This window comes from Rhododendron vialii, chromosome 8a (genome assembly GCF_030253575.1).
Source record: "Rhododendron vialii isolate Sample 1 chromosome 8a, ASM3025357v1".
Taxonomy (NCBI): Eukaryota; Viridiplantae; Streptophyta; class Magnoliopsida; order Ericales; family Ericaceae; genus Rhododendron; species Rhododendron vialii.
In genome coordinates, this window is record NC_080564.1 from 31,042,965 (window position 1) to 31,064,760 (window position 21,796).

Genomic DNA, 21,796 nt, shown 5'->3' on the forward strand with positions numbered 1-21,796 from the left:
AAAACTCCAAAAGAATAGAAAAGTTCTCCAAAAATTCAAAGACAGATTTTACACACAAATCAACTCCCAAATTGATATTGTCCTAAATTCACAATTTCTGATCGAATTTCAACAAATCAAACAAGATAAAAAGAGATTAGGAGAAAATCTCAACTTCCAATCGCCAAAGTCGCTATAATCGCCGTTTGGTTATTGAAAATCACAAGGGCCTTGGTTTAATGGTAGAGTGTGACAACGAGACAGAGAGATCCTTGAGTTTCTGCTATTGTCCCTGGCAGTGAGAGAGAGAGAGAGAGAGAGAGAGAGAGAGAGATTGAAGTCATGTTTATGAGTAAGAGAGTTTGTTAGCAGTACAATTCTCAGAACTTCACAAATAACTTCTATCATTCTATGTTATCAGTATGAATGAAATAGGAGTAACAGAGAATAGAACTTCAGAAATAACTTTATATGTTAACAATATGGATGAACTGCGGGGAGTAGAAACCTCAGAGGTAACATTATATGTTATCGGAACAGTAGAAAAGATAGAGCATTTCGAAAAGCATACGGCTTATGTGCAATCGGTGCACCACGGATTGATCATGCAATCTTGATTTGGACATGGTAAAATTTTAGTACAATTATTGGTTGTGTTCCTTATTATTGATTGTCAAAATACTCACTAATGTGTTAGTTGTTATGAAGGCTCTCTTTGTAAAATCAACCATGTGTAGAAGAGGGCTGTTGGAAAAGGTAGCTAAATTTTAGCTTTGTCACTACTGGAGCAGTTTGGACAAACTATATCCAAAAAATACTATAGCAAGCTAAAATTGGGCTTTGGCCCCCAAAATATACTACCACCATTGGAGTTGAGAGAACGATTGAAGCTCTTTAACATGTACTCCTATATGGGTCATAAGACTCTTAATTGAGTGACTATTCAACGATTATTTAGTGTCCTGAGCCTCTTTTCACCACACGTGGTGGTGGGGTTTTATATACTTTATATTAGACCCAGCATAATGTGTGGTGGAAAAAGGATCTGAAGCACCACTTGACGGTGTCCCAGGGACACTAAAGGATCTGAAGCACCACATGACGGTATGTCGGTATCCCAGGGACACTGAATAATTTTTTCCAGTAACTTAACTCCAGGCCAATCCAGAGTCCGTGGCAAGAAATCAGTGAGCCACCGTTAATAAGCATGAGTCAAGATTGGCTTCATCACTTGTCCTCCTAATTCCTCTCAGTCCTCTGCACCAAATAACCGAGATATTATCAGTGGTCTTGGGCACCGCCACATGGTGTCGTGACACCCTTCTTCACCACATATTTTCGTCAATAATGTTAAGCGTGTGTGGACCCACATGTATGCGAGGGGTTGTGAACAGTGTTATGTTTGGAATGTTGTGTAGCTAGACTTTTTGTATTTTTGTGAGTTCATACACATAGTACCGGGACCCACAAAATTGACAGAAATATATAGTTGAGAAAGATTTTGGAACACCACACGGGGTGCCCCAAGACATTGAATCCAAATAACTTGAGTAACTTTGGCGGTTGTATATTTCTTTTTAAAGAATCGTCTTTCATGTTCTTGGGCAAGTAATCACGATTAACTTTCTACCGTGCAAATCACAAACCATTCCCATTTTTGTTCAAACTGAGCCTTTTAACGGTTGCAATTTCAAAAAAAAAAACTGGATACTGAGCCTTTTAACTCTGTTTCAGTTACCTCCTCAACTGATTTTTTCCGCACAAAATTAGTATAATCAACTAAATTTTTGAATCATAATTTCAATATTCGTATTCAAATATTGATACATGCAAATTTTAAAAACAAAAATATTTGAACTGCTTTTCGGAAATGTGACGGGCACAGCTACTCCCTTAGATAAGTTACCCAGAGAGCAACTTGGTGACCCAGGGATGTTGCAATACTCCCATGGATAAGTTACCCAGAGAGCAACTTGGGGACCCAGGGATGTTGCAATACAACTACTTTTAGAGTGCCCTGCTAGGCCTATCCAGACCGTCCATCTCAACAATCAATGGTGCGGATTAAAAACTAACTCTCTTAACTCTTCTTTAAAAGAGTTTGTTCAATTTGAACTCCTGAAAACACTTTTGGACGATCGATCCGGATGCGCCCTACAGTGCTCTACAGGGAGCTGCTTTGCAATATCCCGGATTCAAGCAACTTGTACCTAAACAAAGAACATGTACAGTACAAAATTTCAATAGCATAGCAGGCTAGGAAGCAGATTATCATAGCGCACAAATTTAAATGATCTGAAGAACATCAACCTTTCGCTATTCTAGAAATACATTGGTTCCGACATCAAGGTGGAGTTTTGCCTTATTAAGAGTTCTACAAATAGAAAAAAAATAAAAAAATAAAATATCCCCCCAACTTCCGATGAAAATTCTCTCAATTTCACAGGAAAAAAGTACAAACTATAACAAACAAAATTAACTTAAAGCAACTTCAAGCCGCAATGTTTGATCCTAGGGTTTGTTTCTCCAGAAGCATGTAACAAAACGCCTATAGCTCAACTCTTCTAAGGCTGCCAGATTGGTCTTTTTTCATCCTCAAAGATAACTTACCAAGGTTTTTGCTTATTTCTTTCCAAGAGCCTTTCTCAGAGGTGGAGCATTATCCTCCTCGTCTGACTGGATGTCTCCGTATTCCCACATCCCCAGCCTATCTTTCCGTGCTTCCGTCTGGTATGTTTCCAACTCATCGAGTACTGTTTGTTTCTCCGGGCGCTCCCACTTTTTCCTTTTTTCCAGCCTAGCTAGCCCTTCCTGCAGAAATTCACAAGTTTTGGTTAGCTGACCTATACACTGACCGAAACACAAGAGAGAGAGAGAGAGAGAGAGAGAGAGAGAGAGAGAGAGAGAGAGAGAGATGTTTAACATGGCCTCTAGCAATGGCAACCACAGAGAAATGCGCATTTAAGCAACAACTCAAGTGAAATTAGTACTTAGTAGGTCAAAAAATAGCCGAGGCAGTGAACCAACAGAAGCAGGCTTGTTCAACCGCATTACAAATAAACAAGCGACAATGAGAAGAGCAGCCACTTCAAGATGAAGTTCAATCATGGAACTAGGATTTTCAATATGAAGGGGTAATGGGAAAAAATAACCTGTATGGGGACAGTCTTCAAATAGCCAAAAACTCAAAATTTCAATTTCTAATAGGCCGTAGACTAAGAAAAATATTCGAATATTAGATACTTATGGAATAAACTTGTGCATCATGCTTTGGATAGCATCACATCGTTGATAGGCCAAGTCAATGAGGGAACTCTACAATCTCCAAAATTCAAATGGTAAAAAATAGAGTAATTTGCACTTACACCCCCTCTACTATCACCGAATTGAAGATACACCCCTTGTACTTCAATTTTAAGCACTTACACCCCCTATATGTAAAAATACAGGGGGTGTAAGCGCAAATTCCCCTTCTTTCACTTCAAATATATGTAAAAATACAGGGGGGGTGTAAGTGCAAATTCCCCTTCTTTCACTTCAAATTACAGGGGTGTAAGTGCTTACAATTGAAGTACAAGGCGTGTAAGTGCAAATTCCCCTAAAAAATATTAGTCTACACTCCTTCATTCTTTGGTGATCAAGGACATTATGGAAGCTGAAAGGACATCAAATACATATTGAGACGACGATGGAGTAGAATGCTATAAATACTAAATTGCAACTAATGTACAACCTCTATGTTGTTCTTCAGGAGGAAAACAGAGGTTTGGGGGGGAAGACACTGGGTGCACAAATTGGCAAGTAAATGAACCAGTTTTCACAAAACTTCTAAAATCTTAAATCATGAGATAATTGAGAATGCCACAATCAAATTCTCTTATGTCAGGCTAGTTATATGAAGCCGATGCAGGAGATATCTATTATGGAACACCAAATTTGAAAAGTTAGTATTTCAAGCAACAGAAGCAGCATAAACAAGCTAAATTAGCACAGGGGGAAGGAAGCATTTGGAAACAATGAAATGCATTCTGCTCAAAGGTCATAGGGATGCAGATTTAATCGAACTACTTAAAGTTAGATGCATAAATCCATTTGCCCATCTGACCCACCTATTACTACTTCTGTTTTCAAGATTCGTACGCATAAACAAATGCATTTTGTGTGGGGTGCCTACCTACCACAACTCCTTTAACCATATACATGCAGTCATACATGATGCAACAACAAGAAAATTGGAACAAGTACATGGCCAAAAGGCCCAAAACCAGTCATAAAGTTAGAAGAAACATTTACAGACACACAAAGGATCAACTTCTGCTGCAGGAAAAAAACAAAACCCATGTACTATATACTTCTTCTGCTGCAGAAGACAAATCAATTATCAGCTATATTTATTGGTATAATAAATTTTCAATAATACGGAGACACTTATGGGTCAAGGCAGGCAGAAAGAAGAAACTTCTCAAACAAAGTCAAGAAAGGGTGCAAACCTTCAGCAGGGCAGCATTAATATTGGAATTAGTGTGTGTATCAATCAAAGTGACCATGAGGATAGTCCCGGTACCCTGCCCTTTCACTTTCCCTCCAGAGGTATCCTTGTCCTCAATTATGGCCTTGAGTTCATTTTTTCCACGTAGTGTGTGGTCACTGAGTCGCTCAGCTGCTTCTTGCCCATAATCCTCCTCCAAGCTTGGAACCTTCATGTACGCAAGGCTGCACAACTGAGCAAGTCCAGGGGCAGAGGCCATTGAAGGATCAATTGGTCGCAGCTGACTGTAAGTAACCACCTCTTGATTTCCATAATCAATGTAGAACACTTCAAATTTGTCCTTTGGTGATTCGACAACTCCTCGAGGTGCATTTACAATCTTCACAAATCAAATGGCATATAAAGAAAGACCATAAGAATTGAATGTATACTTTTGTTTTCTTGAAGAATATTCAAAAGAAGAGGATTCTAGATCTTCAGGTTAACGAAAGGAAGGAGAACACTAATGAATCACTAAACAAAAGTCTTGGTTTCCCCAGGGACATGTTTAAGTTTGAATCATCACTACCACTCAAGATTGCACAAATCAAACGTTTTTCCTTTGGTATTGATAAGTTATCAAATTAGCAAAGGGCCTATTTTTGTGACTGGACAAGTAGTGAATGGATCTATAATCCCATCTAATCTGGACCTAAAAAGTTAAGACAAAACCGGATATGTGGTATCCTTCGATATATAGTCCAATCCAATCCGCATACCCGGCCAAACAAACCTGCCCAAATATTTCTCTGTTCACAAAACCGAACCTTCATTGAGTGCAAGTATAATGGCTTCAGAATGTTAATATCTATTGACCCCTCTTTCAATGGCAATATATATTTACTTGCACAATTTTACTAAGTGTTCAAGTCACTGCGTTGCCATGTCCAAAATTTTGAGTAATGTCCGAAACTTTGAGTCATGTCTGTTATATTATAATAACTAAGCGTCCCCTTCATGCCAACTTTTCTTTCTGCTACTGGGTATACAAGTGTCTGCTCAGAAGTGTAAGATTTTATTTAGACACCTTACCATAGCCCGATTCCAGGAATTATCTTCACTAAACTGTGCAAGGACAATGTCACCCTTCTTAGGATTAAAAGCACCAATGATAGGAGCTTCTTTAAGGCTAAGAGATGCTAACTGCTGCTGAATGGATGCCACTTTCTGATCTCCAACTATCTGGACATAAAATTTGCCACCACCCAAAACGTCGGTTACAGTAACCTGAAAATGATTTTTACATTAGTACCTCTAGTAATCAATTATAAGTTGTAACACATTCAGCAGGGATATTCAATGATAATCCTATTATAAGCACCTTCAGCTCTTCTTTATGTTTTCTTTCAGCAGTAGAACCATTAGGAACTTCCTCCCCTTCCACAAAGTTCTCCCATATCTGCCGAAGAAATTCACAGCCTCGTTAGTACACTGAAGAGCAATTGTCATATGAAATACAGTCTGATTCTTACTTTTAACTTCTGCCTTTTAGCAGACTGCTCAGCCTGCGCAAGAAGATGAGCATCCTGAATCCTATCCGTGCCAAAGGAAGTTTGAAGCTTTGCCAAGCCAGCTTCCAGGAGTGTCACTGCCATATTAGTTCTGGACTCCCACAAAGATCCCAAGAAAGTTCCAGTTCTATCAACAGTTTCTACTTCAATCTGAACATGAACGAAAAAGGATCAAACAACAGCAGAAAGTAATTAACGAATCAAAGGTTTGAAAGGGTCACAGTACCTCAACATCTCTCTGCATTATCTTTCGCCTCATTAGTGCAATTGCTTCATCGGAAAAAGGCTCATTACGTCCGGGGCATCTGACACCGGATAAAGAGAAAGCAATGCTGCACGTCTCCTTGGGAATCAATAGTTTAAACCGATGACCACTGAGGACATATTCAACAACAGCAGGCATCCTTTTCCGTTGAAGATATGGCAAGAAGTCTTTGGTTTTCTTTGCTGACGCCTAAAAAAGACATTTTCAATCCAGAAAGTCAAATTTGATGACCTGGATATTCACAACAGGAAAAGGCTAGCAACAAGTTAGCTTCTAACCGTCGTCAAGTCTGCTACATGCATTACTGGAGAGTCCTTGGAAGAATGGATCGCCTTTTTCCCAGCAATGGCACGAGATTCAGCTGAGAGAAGGGCGTCATAATAGTTTGACCTTTCCTCAAAATCACGATGTCTTATCACATTCGCATAGCCACGGGCAACCAACAGCTCAGCAACATTTGCTCCTGGCTGTTGACTGCCTCCAGTAGGCAGAGGTGTTGAAACATCATCACCTTCGACCTTAACTGGAGATGCAAGGAAGACTGATCCAAAATCCATAACCCTTGAATCTGCAGCACCAGGTCCATCTGGCATGCCAACCTTCCTGGAATACTCCATTGAAACATTCACCTGAAAGAATACATCACCACATTATAACTACTCCCATCCTATGAGATTCCCACCATAAGTTTAGCACTGCAAGGCTTTTCCTTATTTTTGCTTGGTTTAGTGGTTTTATCGTCTTTTGTTGTAATAGTTGAGGGCTTTCCCCTTCTTTTACACTGTTTGTTTACTATTCTATAACATCTCATTTGCCAATAAAAATAAAAATGAAAACGAAAAACAAAAACAAAAAACCAGTGGAAAAAGGCAATGTCTATATACCTGACGACCAATGAGACGCGTTCGAAGTAATTCTTTAGCTTCACGGGCGTAGGCAGCAGGTTTTTCATCTCTACGAGGGTTTCCCATTTTGGGACACCTGATACTTGAGAGATTGACTCGTCGCTCTGCTAATGGACTGCCATACGGGACAGAATCATCAGCTACAATGATGCAATCCCCACTTACGACCTCAACAACCTAGAGAAAAAAAAATGTAAATAGCCAAGTGTAAGAGAATTCAAACATCAAGACTTCAAAAGTGCATATGCTGGAACAAGTAACAAACCTTTCCTGTGAAATTCTGGTCATGAATTGCCTTGGAATTTGTAGCAGGAGGAATATAGTTTGTCCACAATCTCAACCGGGTCTTCTTTGCCTCAAGTTCTGCAGATTTTAGCCGCCGCTTGGCATCCTCCTCCATCATGCTTGCGCTCCACTCAACATATTTAGCTAAACCCTACAAAACAAAAAATATACAGAAATGAGAGGAAGTTGGAAGTGTTAAGATACTGAGAGTCCGTGAGAATATGAACAGGGCCGATTAAACAAATACTATAATAAGGGGAGAACGTAATTCAAAAGGCAAGAGAAATGAACAGATAATCAGAGCACTGATATTCCATTTTAAGTAGGAGATACTAGCACCAGACTTGACCTGGGGACAATGGAGTAGCTTAAGCACCACATGGTGCAAGTGAGGAGATTGTCTGGGATGCTGATCAAATAACAATGTGGCTTTTGACATATTATCATGGAATTTATACAACTAAGAACCCATTTTGCAATCATTTAAAAGACAGATTTCATGTTACCAAATCATTCTCGACAGATGACATCTTTTTCAACTTATTGTTCTATAAAATGTAATGGGGCCATCCCATTTCCGCAAAACAACAAGACATGACATAAATGATTAGTCTTTGAAATAGAAACTTTCAATGAGCAACCAGCCAACCACAGAAGAAATCAACAAGTAAGGCATAAGGCGCTCAACAAATCAGAATGGTCCATAGATGAGAATTGCAACCAGAAAGACAGAACTACACAGAATTCCAAAAATCATATCAAATCTTGTCTCGGCACTTCAAGTTGCTTCTAACAACTAAATCACATAACCATCTTGAAGGAATCAGAAACATAACTCTTAAATGATCAAAATAAAAGATTAGTGGCCATCTTTCCAAGTTGCTCAGGACACCTTTGGAGGGGAAAAAGGGAAAAAGAGCCTTATCCAAGGCCTAAATAGAAAAGAAGGCATCTATTTTCCTCCGTGGCATACTGGACTTCATGGACAGTAATACAATTGTTAAGTGAAAGAAATTTCTTAAAAGAAGTTGATACTCCACATAAGCTGCAGGGAAATTTAAGAAATGGTCGTCAACCATTTCTCATGTCTAGAGAAAGCTTGAAAACTAAGGATTACGTGGCCGACAAGTCAATAGATCCAAGAGTCTGCCAAGTTGGGTTAAAAATCATATCTACCACCGTCACGCTGCAAAATTAAGACACCCAAGTCTTTCCAGTGGAGGAAGCCATAACACTGCATCGAAGAGATAATCCAGAACAAAACAGAATGACATAATTGACAAAAGAAAGGGAATGAATGGTAGTAATTGGGATCAAAATGATAAATTTACTGATATCATCAGAAAACTATGCTTCAAGGACATTCTAATTTGAACATAATAGCACCATATTGACCTACATTTTCAATGAGCTCCAGCGCCAGGTCCTTTGCTGATTCACCATCAGGATAATACACCGAACCAATCAAATTGCTGAATTTGTCAACACCCTCAAGGACGATGCGAACCTGTATGGGGTAAATCATTTGAGTCATCTAAGAAGAGGCAATGGATAAAGTGACGAATAAAAAACATTACCTCACCTCTCTATTTAATACACGAATCTCTGTAAAATGCTTGGCTTCCCTTCCAAATGAATCTGGGGACACTTCAGTTGAGGACCCTGCAAGTCTCTGTGCTGATGTCAAGGGGGTATGAGATTCAGCAGAAGATTCCCCATTTAGGTCATCAGAGCTCATTTCAGTTCTGACAAAAGTTTCTGGTGCTGCCCTTCTTCCCATTGATGGTGCCTGGTTAGAAATGAAAGAATAATGAAAAAGGATAAGAGTAGAAACCATGAATGCTAATACCAATTAAAACCCTTCGGAAAGGAAATACAGATTAGGTTCAAATTCGTACCTGGATCCCTGCAACAAACACTTGGACAAACTGAAATTCTGGAAGCAAGTAAACACGAAGAGAGCTTCCATCACGAACGTGCTCCACAATAGCTTGCATGGGGCTGCCCTTGTTAGAATTTAAGAGGCCCATTGCATCAAAGTTGCTGTCATCACCAATGGCCGAGGGAGGTAAGTTCCTTATGGCTGCCTCAGAAGCACCTGGTGCCTGCCAGAAGCAGTTAGAAAAAACAGGCATTAACACTATCCATTACTAAATAGTCATGGTTAATTTCACCTAATAAGTTTGAACAAACCCAAGGATAGGACATGAAGGCATGCGTTTAGCATAAGACGGAAAATCAAGTTATTCCAGATAAAGTTGAAAAAGAATATAAATCACCCTAAACCTTGTTCAGGTTTTTAAAGCTTCACAAACATGACGACTACAACGTCAATTTGTGCACACAAGAAGACCATAATATGTACAAAGACGAAGTTCATCCTGGCAGTACAAAACCAATGCGAGGTTTGAGCCCTGAATAACATGCATCCTTCTCTTTGATATATAAAATAGTTTCTTATATTACCAATATAAAAAAAAATAGAAATGGATAATGATGTTTATTAACGAATTATAGGACGGAATGATAAGAGAAACATGAAAATTATCCAGCATCTTACAGTTACAACTGGGGCATAAACGTTCCTCCTAAATAGAATAAAGGGATGCTTTCTCAACGGAATACTGCTCACTTTCAGTTGAAAATTTCCACATGAAACATTTATACAGTAAGCCGCTAACTGAAACTATGAAACAAGACCCTTAAATCAAATGACTTCCAACTCATGACCACTATGGTCTAGCCAAGTGAAACAAACCAAATTCAACAGCTCATGTCTGTCAACATAAAAGTTTTCCTTCTTTTGAATATTGCTTTCAATGGATGTGGTTTCTCCTACATTTATGGAGGGTAATTGCCGTGTGTAATCAAAGTTTTCTTACTAGGAAAAAAATCATACATTAAACAAATTTTCTACACGTGATTTGCATGCCAAAATCAATGAGTTGAGAGTAACTGCCGAAAGTAGCTGCCATTATTTATGGGAAGCACTTCTAGCCGGTCAAAAAAAGATAAAAATATTTCCCTGAATGACAAAAACAGATAACTGCTCGAATGTCCTAGAAAAGAACAGGATAACAGGATATAACGAAACAAACAAAAGTAATGAACATAGACTAACCTTGCTCCAACGCCCTAGCCCTTGTTGCTTGGCTTGCTCCTCAAGGCGTAGCAGTTCTGCTAAGAAAGGACTAGCATCTCCCTTCTGTTGACTCTGCTCCCTAACCTGCGCCAGCCAGATTCAGTTTATGCCCACGTATAGAAACAAAATACGCTGTTAGAGATGTATAACAAATACAAAAGCGATATAAACCTTTGCCCAGCCATCAGCAACAACCATCAACGAAACATTCTTTTCTCCAAGGAAGACAGACCCAAATTCCCGTGATGGTAGAGCATAATCCACTCTGAAAGTGACATCCTGTGGGAAAACAACAATCGAAACAGATTGGAAAATTGCAGCAATACCTACACACGCATCAGTCAGAAAGATGACAAATAGCCATCATAGCTACATGCAATTACATTAGCACCTTTCCTATACAAAGCTTCCTTAAATACTCCCTGCTTTCCCACGCAAATGGCTCATCCACACCGCCTTTACGCGCCTATAATGTAATGGAGAGAAGGATAAATATAGAAACAAACAAATTGATATACAAAAGGCTGAATATGAAACATGTAATGCAAGTTAAATTTACTTACCAATTTTGGGGCTATAAGGGATGACAAAGTAATCGTCTTCTCAGGGGGAATTTCAGCCTTGCTGCTCCCCATTATCACCAAACTATCCCCAGAAGGAACGGCTTTCACCTTTCCTCTCAACCATCCTGTGGCTCCAGCTGTTGACGTCATCGCAACAGCTCAGATCTGAAGAAAAACTATATCCATGTCAACATCCTCCAATGGTAGCAAAATTTCTTAGTTCTCAAATCTATAAGATACCACACCTAAATGAGGAAAGTAAAACTGCATGACACAAGCTCATTTGGAGCTCATGAAGAGCTACATACTAAGACAACAGTATCAAAGCATTAAGATAACACACTACCAATTTATGGAACAAGTTATGTTTGGATCTATTCTTTTCTTCGGGCCTCCTAGGACCCGGAATTATCAGGATTTTTACTAGGTAGATGAGTCCCACTTAAGCGTTTGTATAGAGCATTCTTTGTTGGCCTCTTCACTTAATAAGTTTTTTTTTATCACATTTAACACATTGAATATGCTCCAATCACAAGTACCCAAGTCAAAGACCTGGACAGAAAATACACAATTTATTCGCCGCAACGGGACAAACATAATTACCACACTCCCTCAAAAACCTAAACCAGCTTAAAAAAAAATCGAATCTTTAACTATCACCTGACAAAACCAGAGTAAACATAATTACCGCTCTAAGTCAAAAACCTAAACCGGCCTAGAAAAAGTCAACTATTTAACTATCACACGACAAAACTAGGGTACGCGAACACAAGAAAACGACCAACACGGCGTTGTCCAATGGAAATAACGAAGTAAAACATTCTCCAAAAACGCAGTCGAACATTCTCTATAGCTTCATTAATACCTATATCTTCACGAAAAAATCCGCTCGAACGAATCTCAGATGCGCAACACATAACACACAATAAAACAATCAAAACCTCGAAAAACGACATCCACGGCCTATAAGTACATCTTCCAACGGAGATTCGATGTGTACACGTCATTTCCACACTCAAAGACTCACAAAACAACGCGAAGGCAGAGAACATCACCGGTCTACATCAAGAACAAATGCCTCTCAACAATTCACACATGCAAATCTGGAAATAGCGAATCAACTTAATGTAGCATACACGGAGAGATTTAAAGGAGCTGAAATTCAACAGCTACGCGCACGTGCATGCACGCGTAGGGAGCGAGATCTGGAGAGGAAAAAAAAAAATGGTTACCTGGTCGATCAGTGCAAAGAGAAGGGCGCCTGCTCTGGATCGATCCGAATAAGAGAAAAACCAAGTCGATCCGATCGTATCAACTTTATCTGAATTCGAGCCAATAGAGAATTAGATTGCACTGCTGATACAAAATTTGATACACTAATTTATACGTGCATAGATGTATATGTGTTGTATAGATATATCATATGCTTATGTGTGTGTGTAGAGAGAGAGAGAGAGAGAGAGAGAGAGAGAGAGTACCGAGGAGATATGGTCCGAGAGGGAGAGGGACGGCGGAGCAGAGGGGGGAGCGAATCGGGAAATAGTTGGAGCTGATGTATGTGTGTATATATAAGGGGTGGGTGTATATATAGTTGGGGGAGAGAGGGGAGGGAGGAGAGAGAGATATGCCCTTCTATTTGTGGAAAATTACCGAAAACGCCAATAAACTCTCTTCTTTCAGTCCACCTCAAAACCATCGAAAATTACTTTCCATGGGAACGGTGAAAAATGGACAGGTTTAAATTTGGCTCCGTTTTTTATGACAGCGGGAATTTAGTGTGGAGAGAGAGAGAGTATTAGACTTGCCCGTTCGGACAAATAAGTTATAATGGCTTATTTTTTATTTTTATTTAAATTTTTTTCGTATCACTTGACTTATTGTCATTTTTTTGGGGGTTATTGCATCCTCACGACAAAAGGAATATAAAAAATTAAAAATTTTGACTGAAATCCAATATTTTTTGAATAAAGACGAAAAAATTGGCTTATTGATTTTTTTTCATCTTTATTCCAAAAAAAATTGAATTTCGGTCAAAAAACTTTACTTTTTAGATTCCTCTTGACGTAAGGATACAATAATCCCAAAAAAAATGACAATAAGCCAAGTGATACGAAAAAAATTTGAATAAAAACAAAAAATAAGTCAAAGTGGTTTATTTGTCCGAACACCTATGTGCGTACTGCTTCTGCACGTCACAACTTTTGTGTGATCTCTTTGCTAAAAATATATAAGGTTGGGTACGAATTTGTGATTGGTCTATAGAGGAACTTACCGTTTACTATTTTTAGCCAATGAAATCTATCTGGATCGATGTTGGAAGGTAATTAATTTTGTGAGGTTTCTCGTTAGTCATGTGGTGTCGTGTTGTAAAATCAGACGGTGATTTAGATCAAGAATGGGACGTGTTTATGTAGTGTTTCGATGAGACAACGGGTATAGAGTTGTATACTGTTGTCATCGTGCAATTGAGATTATTAGAGCATGCACAGTGGAATAATCAAAAATAAATAATTAAAAATCTAGAAATTGTGACATAGAAAATAGTTTTTTCAAACTAATAAAATAGGTTATTAGAAAAAGAAAAAATAGTTTTATGAAAACTTTGATTTATAAAAAAAAGTTTTCGGGAAAAAAGTTTTAAAAAATTAGTTTTTGAATAAAAAAAGTTTTTTTTTCAAAAGAACAGTTTTTTGAATAAAAAGTTTTAATAAAAAATTGTTATTGAAAAAAGCTGTTTTTGCAAAAAAATAAAAACTGTTTTTAAAAGTATTTTTCTTAAAAACATGTTGAAAATGGAAAAAAGAGAAGATTTTTGTGTTATGATAATGTACTTGATTGAGGAAATATGAGAACAACTAAATTTGATTATTGGCAAAAGATTGATAGTTTTAACTATCCAATGGCTAAAATTTGATGAGTTGCTAAGAGGTTGTTAAATTTGGTTACTCCAATATGAGCTCTTTTTTGAACAAATGTTGTTAACTTTAGCAACCTTTTGGTTTTAATTATACTACTGTGGATACTCTTTAGAGGGGGGAAACTAAAATTGCCAAATGCGAAAATGCCTCTTTTATCTCTTGATTGATTACTCTATTTACCACATCAACCAAATGCCATGTAGTCGTCAGATGTAAGAAATATTGCATAAGTTATAATGAAATGTTATTTTCTCGTCATATTAAAAAGCACTGAATTTTTTTTTTATTAGTAGTTATTGTGAAGGGTGAACTGCAAAAGGATATAAAGTGGATGGTAAGAATCTTATAGTATATATATTTACAAAATATCTAAAATTATCTCATCCAAATGTTAAATTAAGTCAAAATCCATAAAGCCAACATATCAGAATTTTATTGGACTCACCATTTTTTCTCTCTCAATATCTATCTTCTTATTATGGATAAAACTGCAATATAAAACCATCATCTCATTGGATCAAGTTTAAGAAAATATTAGCTGTAATTTGAATGGATTATCCCGCTTATTAATAGTTTGACCAGGCAATTAAAACCATTAATTTGTTTTGACCCTTTTCAAATTGTGGCACTTTAAGACATTGACCCATATTTTTTTTTTATATTTATTGCCCGAGTTGAAAGGGAAATATGGAGTTATAGATTGGCCGCTAATTTTGCCACTCCCTTTTTTTGTTAATGCCACTCCTCTGCAAGTGTATTTTTGGTGCAAAAATACACTTGCAGAGGAGTGGCGTTAACAAAAAAAATGGAGTGACAAAATCATTTCCCTATAGATTTGATGGTTATATATTTATTGGGTGTAGATCATAAATTTCCGAAAGAGATTTGTCAAAAAAAAGATGGTAATGAAACTAAAGAGAAATTTTTTATTTTTTTTCCACTCCAAATTCTCAGTGTTATTTTTCTCAACTCCATACTAAATTATGTTATGGCAGCTGGACTCTTTTGCAAAATTCTGATGAAATTCTGTATAAATAGGATACTAAATTTCGTTATGGCGGCAAAACCGCCTGAAGCTTTAATATTGGGATTTGGTTAGATATTACAAGGAAAGATGGGGAAGAGAGTGATCTCATATCCTTTGTCCAAAAAGTGAAAAGGAGATAACATAAGGTACTATCCCACACATGAAAAGCACAGTTTCTTTTTATTTTCTTTTCCACTTTCCCCCTTTTTTTCTGGGGAAAATACATGAAATTTACAAGTCTAGATATAACTGCAAAACAATCGAATAGACCCACAATATGTATCATAAATGGAGGCTTCAACCGCGCAATTGTCTAGGAGGGATGGTCACCGTTGGAGGATTTGGTATCGAGTCATTTGGTCCGAGATCATCGATAGGTGGTCGTCGTTTATGATGATCGGTGACCGACTGATAAGCCATGGCCAAAGCTAAAGCCTTCACATTGACAAACAAAAATGGAATTAAAAAAAAAGGCTCAACATCTCGGATGAACTATAATTCTTTTGTTCTTTGAACAAAAATAAACTAATTCAATTTCGACACGTTTTTTTTTATTTACGTATTCCGTTGAATAACATGTTTTGTGAATGAAATGGACTTACAATGTGATCATGCTCCGGAAGAGCGTAAATCCCGGTCGTGATGGTAGTTCTTCGACGAGTACCGCTCGAAGGGGGATTCGATATGTTTTTGAATCCTGTTGGAATAACGATTACGGGCATGCCAACAAGGTTTCCCATACAAACTCTCTCCCAGTCAGTTGCATTGCCAACAAATGCATCAACTTTGAAGCTCTCCTTTACCTCCCGAATTAGTTTTCCTCGCGCTCTCTGCGCCTATTGGACAATCACCCGAATAACAAAAATCGAATAACCGTATTCGTACTATCTCACATTACGTAAAGATTCAACAATGACTTCACAACTAATGAACAATTTAAAACAGGGTGTGAATAAATCAATTTGACAAAACTGCAGTCATTGTGGACCAATATTTGACTGCTTATTTGAAATTGGTTGCCTGACTGGTTTCAGACTATCTTTATGGAACGGGTCTAGAATAAATATCCTAGATTTGGCCAAGGACATGGGAAAGAGCCAACTCCAAAGAATAGACAAATTTGAGAATAAACAAGACTTGCCCAAAAAAAAAAAAACATGCGTGCACGTGGACCATTAACGCCCCGCGAGGGCACAAAAAGCACTATAAGAAAGGAACCCTCGCCCGAAGAAAATCGAAGTCTCCTACGCAATCAACCAACTAACTCTACCGTTACCCCTTCCATCCTTGTTTGACTGCAAACGTGAATGGAGAACTTCAGGTTTAGTCGAAGTGCGAGTAAGATGACCCGAACACCTGAGTTATAAAAAAAAAAGGTGAACGAGGAACTTCTTTAGGACAGACTTTACAGTGGCCTTCCCTGAATTTGTTGTGCATCCTAATGGTAATGACATTTTGAAACAATCAAAACAGGTATCCAATATCCTAGCAATCACGTACCTCGTAACCTTTAGCCAGTATAACTGTTACAAGTCTAAAACTGCTTAAAATTTGACAAGTTCCCGAATGGGAAAATTTCTTTTATATCCCTTCTACTTTGACCAAAAAATCATTTTGGTCATTCACCTTTCAATTTCGGCATAAAAATACTTCGACTTTTCAATTTTTTTCAATGTCATCCTTTAGAAGGAATCCTTTTTTTTTTTGAGTCCTACACCGAGCTGTCTCCGGCCATCTGACGGCCGATCCGAGCAGTCCAAAAATTCTATAACAAAAAAAAACGAAGGAGCCTACACGGGAATCAACGTTATCAGATGTGTGTAGGGTGCTTGATCTAAATACTCTATTTTTTTGTGTATATATGTATATATCTCTAAAGGATAACATTGAAAAAAATTGGAAAGTCGAAGTATTTTTATGCCGAAATTAAAAGGTGAAGGACCAAAATAAATTTTTGGTCAAAGTCGAAGGGATATAAAAGAAATTTTCTCTTCCAGAAATTTTGAATTTAGGAAAATAGAATCAACATAGTACGACCCATGTCTATAACAAATAAATTCAGACACAAAATAGTCAAATTAGTATTAACCAAACAGACCCTTATTTTAATTTCTCGTATTCTCATTATAGAACCTAGAAATTTCAGATTTTGCTTTTCTGCAGTAAAAAACATTTCTGTGCAGCGGTGACTATTGGATGCTAGATAACCTACCTGAACATAGTCCACCGCAGGAATCAAGCGTGCACGACGAAGCTCAACTGGCCATTGATCTTGTGCTTCGTAGTCATCGTCCTGGCTAGATCGCTGCCACTCATCAAAGTGAGCCAACATATCCACGTCCATCGTGAAATTCAAGATACCTTGAACGGATTCAACAGTGTAATTCAGTTCGAAGGGAACCATATTAACACCCTTGGACCGAAGCACGCTAACAACCTGGAATTTCGATCACCACAAGAATATTTTATTTTCTGGACTTCAAACCTAACTTGCAATCCCCTGGCAGACTCTTTGTTTTTTTTGTCCATAACGTTACTTACCTCCATCTCAGCATCACCAAGATATCCGACGGTTAATTTTGCAATGTCGACTAAAAATGGATCATCAAGGGATGTATTTCTCGATGATAGATCGTCTGGATCTTGGCCTCGAATGGCATCAAGAACAACCGTGCAATCTGCAGCACCTCTACAGAAAGGGCCGAGCTTATCCTGTTAAAAAGTTCCCGATAAGATGACAGACTGTAGAAACAAAATCATCCGAAGAGGCTAAGAACAGCTATCTGATAAGATGACACAACATAAAGATAATGATGATACATACCAAGCTCTCAGATATGCTCATTACACCGGTTCGACCTACAGTACCAAATGTTGGACGCAATGCAGTTACGCCACACCTAGCAGCAGGAAAGGTGATCGATCCAGCTGTTTCGGAACCAATTGCAAACGGAACCATTCCTGCAATAAACCAACAGTTTCAATGTATGCTCAACCCTCCCCCACCCCCTCCACCAAGAAGATTGGAAGCCAGAGGCGAAGCACCTGCCCCCTCTCAAGTTTACGAGCCACACTTGTTTCAAGCTATTTTCGGCCCTCTTGGATAAATTTTCTTGCAGCTCCTCCAGGGGCAATGAGGCCAAAAAAAAAAGATTACCTGCTGAGGTGCAGGCAGCAGGCCCAGCTGATGAACCAGTAGAGTACTCCTCAATATTCCACGGGTTCCTCGTCCGGCCCCCAAACCAGATGTCGTCGTAGGCCAATGATCCTGAAACGAGCTTTGCCACCAGAACTGCCCCTGCAGACTTCAACCTGTATCAAGTAGTTGCAAACCATGGACCTTCATGTCAACCAAGATATGAACTCTTACTGCATTTATATCTGTTCTCGGGCAAATATAGTACCTCTTGTAGACCCAAGCTTCAATATTTAGAACTTGATCTTTGAAAGTTCTTGAACCCCACGTTGTCGTGTAATGGGGTACTGCAATTATATCCTTCAATCCATATGGAATTCCATGGAGAGGACCTATTAGTTAATTACACCAAAAAATCGGAAATCAAGTTTGTTAAAGACTCATGTTACATTAAGTTGCAGTCCACCGACAAGAGAGAAGAACTAAGAAAAATAAACGGCTAAGTTAATCCACAATGGTACTATGATGATTAGAACCGCGAGTTACCCAAGTATACTCCTTTCGCGAGCAAATCATCAGCCTCTTTTGCCTGCTTATATGCCAATTCTTCAGTGTACGTGATCACAGCTTCAAGAACAGGATTGTACCTGTAAGTTTACCAAGACATAATCACGGAGCAGTAAACAAAACCTAACATTGATAAGGAATAGTTAGTATTTGGTAAACTGTTACCTCTTTAATCTCCTTAAGAAAATCCCTGTAAGCTCCTCCGAAGAGATTTGTTTTGTCCTAATGAGTTGCCCCAGTTCAAGGACCTAATGACCACCCAAAACTCATGTTTACAAGAGTAGACAAAAAGAAACGCAACGACAGTCCATAGTTTTGCCAAATTCAAAATTCCAGCAGAGAGCAATGTGCTTACACTCATGAAAGCTATGTCTTCTTCACTTTCAGGCCTACGTACGCCAGATAAAGAAGGATAACTAAACTTCTTCCTCATATCTTGAGCTGGTTCGCTACTCCAATGTCCATTGAAAACCAAATAAGATGGATTATGCAACCCTCCATTTTCAGAAGCAACCAGTTTCCTGTTGGCTGTGACTATTGGTTGATTGAACTCTTTTACACCCATCTCAATTTCCACCATCTAAAAATAGAATGGACACAAGGATGATCAAAAGAAGTGTAGCAAGTGATCACAAGTGGCTTAATCTAAAAGTTGAATTATTATTATTTTTTTTTACCTCAGTTTGGTTGAAGAATGTGACATCGAGTAATTCAAATGCTCTGTCAAGGAGTGAAGTGCGGTGAATCCTTTCCGAGCATTTAGTGGAGTTCTTGGATTCAAACTTCTCACTGTCCTGATTTAAGAATCAAGGAAATCAAAAGGGAGTTTTTAAGGCAAATGATATTGATTAAACTTGACTTTGATGGATGTTAAGGCAAATGATACAAGAAGATGGGTTGAAGTAGAATACGATGGAAAATAAAGGGAGCATTTTGCTATCAGTTCTCTTTATGAGGTGGCGTAGTTGTCATGAAAAGTGAAACAAATTCGAGAGTTGAATACGTTAGTGTCAATGTTTTCTTTTTCACTTGAAACTAGTGAACATTGGACTCGGCTCAGGTCCAGTTGTTCCCCTCCCGTTCGTTGTCGAGTTTTGACAATTTGTGGGTCTTTCTAGTATCCACAATAATGATCGAAACCGTTCACTTTTTTAGAGCTCGTCGAAAGCATCAGCCATGTAAAAGTTACATAGATCGGATACCGTTTGATATGACTTCGAATACATTAATCTTGTAGTAATAAAAAATGTGTGCAATACTGGATTGCAACCTATTTAACACATTTATTGGAAGCTTAACGCTTTTAAAAATCCTATCAAACGGTATTAGTTTGACGTGGCCAGTGTTCTTGATAAGCTCTAAAAAGCGAACAGTTCTGATCATTGTCCCCACCCACAAATTGTTGAAACTGGACAGCAGATTGGAGGGGAAGAACTGAACCAGAGCCGAGTCCGTGAACATTGATGGAGGGAGCACAATGAAGCAAAATGGCAGTTCATTGTTCAAACTGAAACTATGGAACCAATGCACAACACTGCTAAGATTTTGGGGACCAGTAATGTAAATTCAACCTGGTCCTACTCGGTAGCTTTCAACCTTTTCCTATCAACGCCTAAAGCTTAACAAAGTATGAGGTTGGCCGAGTGAGAACATAAAACAACTAATAAGATGCGTACGCTCCCGAGCTCGAACATTAGATCTCACTGTTACCTAAAAGAAAAATTACGGTCATAGGGGATTTGCTCAATCGTTAATTTTTGGATCCCGAAATTAGTGGAGTCGTGCCTAAAAACAACTTAGAACCACAAGCATTGTTAACAATAAAGACTTCTGGTCCAGACAATTTGTCTAAGCTTTCATACTTGAAACACAAAGAAAATTCCAAAGCGTGCAATGACAATCCATCGGTTGACCTTCCATACTTGCAGGAAGAGAAATTTGAAACGGATCTACAACGAATAACTTTTAACTGGTTCATCAAATATCTCGCAAATAAAAGGGAAAAAAAAAACATTTTTTTACCAAATTAATACTCCAAAGAACTAGTAACATGCTTGGCCCTGACTCCCTGAGGCAACCCACATCAATTTCCAAAAAAGCTCAACCAAAAAAAAATTAAAAAAAATTCAATGAAACAGAGACCAAGTATGCTTGCATACTGAACAAATATATACGGAGAGAGAGAGAGAGAGAGAGAGAGAGAGTATACCACGTTGTGGGGGGTTCCGGAGAGAAGACGGTGGGATGGTGGTGCAGTTTGGGAGGTAATGCCGCCGGTACACGTAGAAACAGAGAATGCGAAGATCGTTAGGAGAAGCAACGACAGGCACAACGACGACATCAATTGACGTTTCAGCTGGCAGAGGGGATTCCGACGACACATGTCGACGGGCTTCACCGCCGCGTCGTCGGATTATCTTTATTTGGTTGCTGACTGACTGGCTGAAATTCGTTGAGTTCTGTTTCGGTTGAAGGCTGAGAATGTCTTTGTTTTGCAGTGCAATGGTAATAATAGACTAAAATAGGATGATGGTTTTATGCTATGCTATTGCTACCTCTACGAATATAAAAGTACACACAATATAAAAGTACACACAGTTGGTTGATTTGTCACGTGAATAGTTGACTTCCTGCTCGCAAAAAGATATACTTGTTTATTCGGAGAGATTTTCCTGACTTTAATCAAACTCTTATAAGTATGTAATTAGACGGAGTATTTAGTCCATCGTAAGCTGATCAGGACACGAGGATGAAATTTAGGTGTTTTCATTTTTGCATATATATGGTGGATTGCATGTGCAGGAGGTTCCAAATCAATCTATATTATATCTATAAAATAATGTAGTTATATATAGAATAAAACAAAACTCGCTCCTTAACTTTCTCTCTCTCTCTCCTACAAGAAATTTTGTCTCTTTTTATTCATTATTTTACATGTTTTTTACAAAATGTAAAACATATAAGTACTAG

The 21,796-nt window shown here is 38.3% G+C and overlaps 2 protein-coding genes across 5 annotated transcripts; both read right to left on the reverse strand.

The window, feature by feature from the left end:
• Positions 1 to 2,264: 2,264 nt before the first annotated feature.
• Positions 2,265 to 12,799, reverse strand: LOC131335276 (ribonuclease TUDOR 1). 2 transcript variants are annotated; one of them, XM_058370558.1, is made up of 18 exons: positions 12,657 to 12,799; positions 12,411 to 12,499; positions 11,179 to 11,343; positions 11,007 to 11,081; positions 10,787 to 10,894; positions 10,595 to 10,699; positions 9,372 to 9,578; positions 9,056 to 9,262; positions 8,873 to 8,980; positions 7,454 to 7,624; positions 7,168 to 7,365; positions 6,562 to 6,912; positions 6,245 to 6,472; positions 5,980 to 6,168; positions 5,829 to 5,906; positions 5,540 to 5,734; positions 4,470 to 4,847; positions 2,265 to 2,790 (listed from the first exon to the last, which is right to left on the reverse strand). In XM_058370558.1, exons 3-18 carry the CDS (start codon positions 11,326 to 11,328, stop codon positions 2,602 to 2,604), a joined length of 2,937 nt encoding a protein of 978 aa, XP_058226541.1. In that variant the 5' UTR covers positions 11,329 to 11,343; positions 12,411 to 12,499; positions 12,657 to 12,799; the 3' UTR covers positions 2,265 to 2,601. The 2 variants fall into 2 exon arrangements, with proteins under 2 accessions (XP_058226541.1, XP_058226543.1); XM_058370560.1 differs by having other exon boundaries at positions 11,179 to 11,354.
• Positions 12,800 to 15,143: 2,344 nt separating this feature from the next.
• Positions 15,144 to 21,337, reverse strand: LOC131335277 (uncharacterized). 3 transcript variants are annotated; one of them, XM_058370562.1, is made up of 12 exons: positions 21,036 to 21,337; positions 19,504 to 19,611; positions 19,182 to 19,406; positions 18,992 to 19,074; positions 18,806 to 18,906; positions 18,528 to 18,651; positions 18,281 to 18,435; positions 17,948 to 18,084; positions 17,665 to 17,835; positions 17,336 to 17,560; positions 15,726 to 15,959; positions 15,144 to 15,558 (listed from the first exon to the last, which is right to left on the reverse strand). In XM_058370562.1, the coding sequence occupies exons 1-12, from the start codon at positions 21,207 to 21,209 to the stop codon at positions 15,421 to 15,423; spliced, it is 1,875 nt and encodes a 624-aa protein (XP_058226545.1). In that variant the 5' UTR covers positions 21,210 to 21,337; the 3' UTR covers positions 15,144 to 15,420. The 3 variants fall into 3 exon arrangements, with proteins under 3 accessions (XP_058226545.1, XP_058226544.1, XP_058226546.1); XM_058370561.1 differs by having other exon boundaries at positions 19,504 to 19,620; positions 21,036 to 21,336; XM_058370563.1 differs by having other exon boundaries at positions 19,504 to 19,615; positions 21,036 to 21,147.
• Positions 21,338 to 21,796: the final 459 nt, after the last annotated feature.

Excerpts from the sequence above, each read along its gene's own strand:
- LOC131335276 (XM_058370558.1), bottom strand. The coding sequence starts at position 11,328 with ATGACGTCAACAGCTGGAGCCACAGGATGGTTGAGAGGAAAGGTGAAA. Across the intron at positions 11,082-11,178 it reads CCCTTATAGCCCCAAAATTG|GCGCGTAAAGGCGGTGTGGA; the intron begins GTAAGTAAATTT and ends ATTACATTATAG. Across the intron at positions 6,913-7,167 it reads CGCGTCTCATTGGTCGTCAG|GTGAATGTTTCAATGGAGTA; the intron begins GTATATAGACAT and ends GTATTCTTTCAG.
- LOC131335277 (XM_058370561.1), bottom strand. The coding sequence starts at position 21,209 with ATGTGTCGTCGGAATCCCCTCTGCCAGCTGAAACGTCAATTGATGTCG. Across the intron at positions 19,621-21,035 it reads CCGGAACCCCCCACAACGTG|GACAGTGAGAAGTTTGAATC; the intron begins GTATACTCTCTC and ends TTCTTAAATCAG. Across the intron at positions 15,960-17,335 it reads CTGCGGTGGACTATGTTCAG|GCGCAGAGAGCGCGAGGAAA; the intron begins GTAGGTTATCTA and ends ATTGTCCAATAG.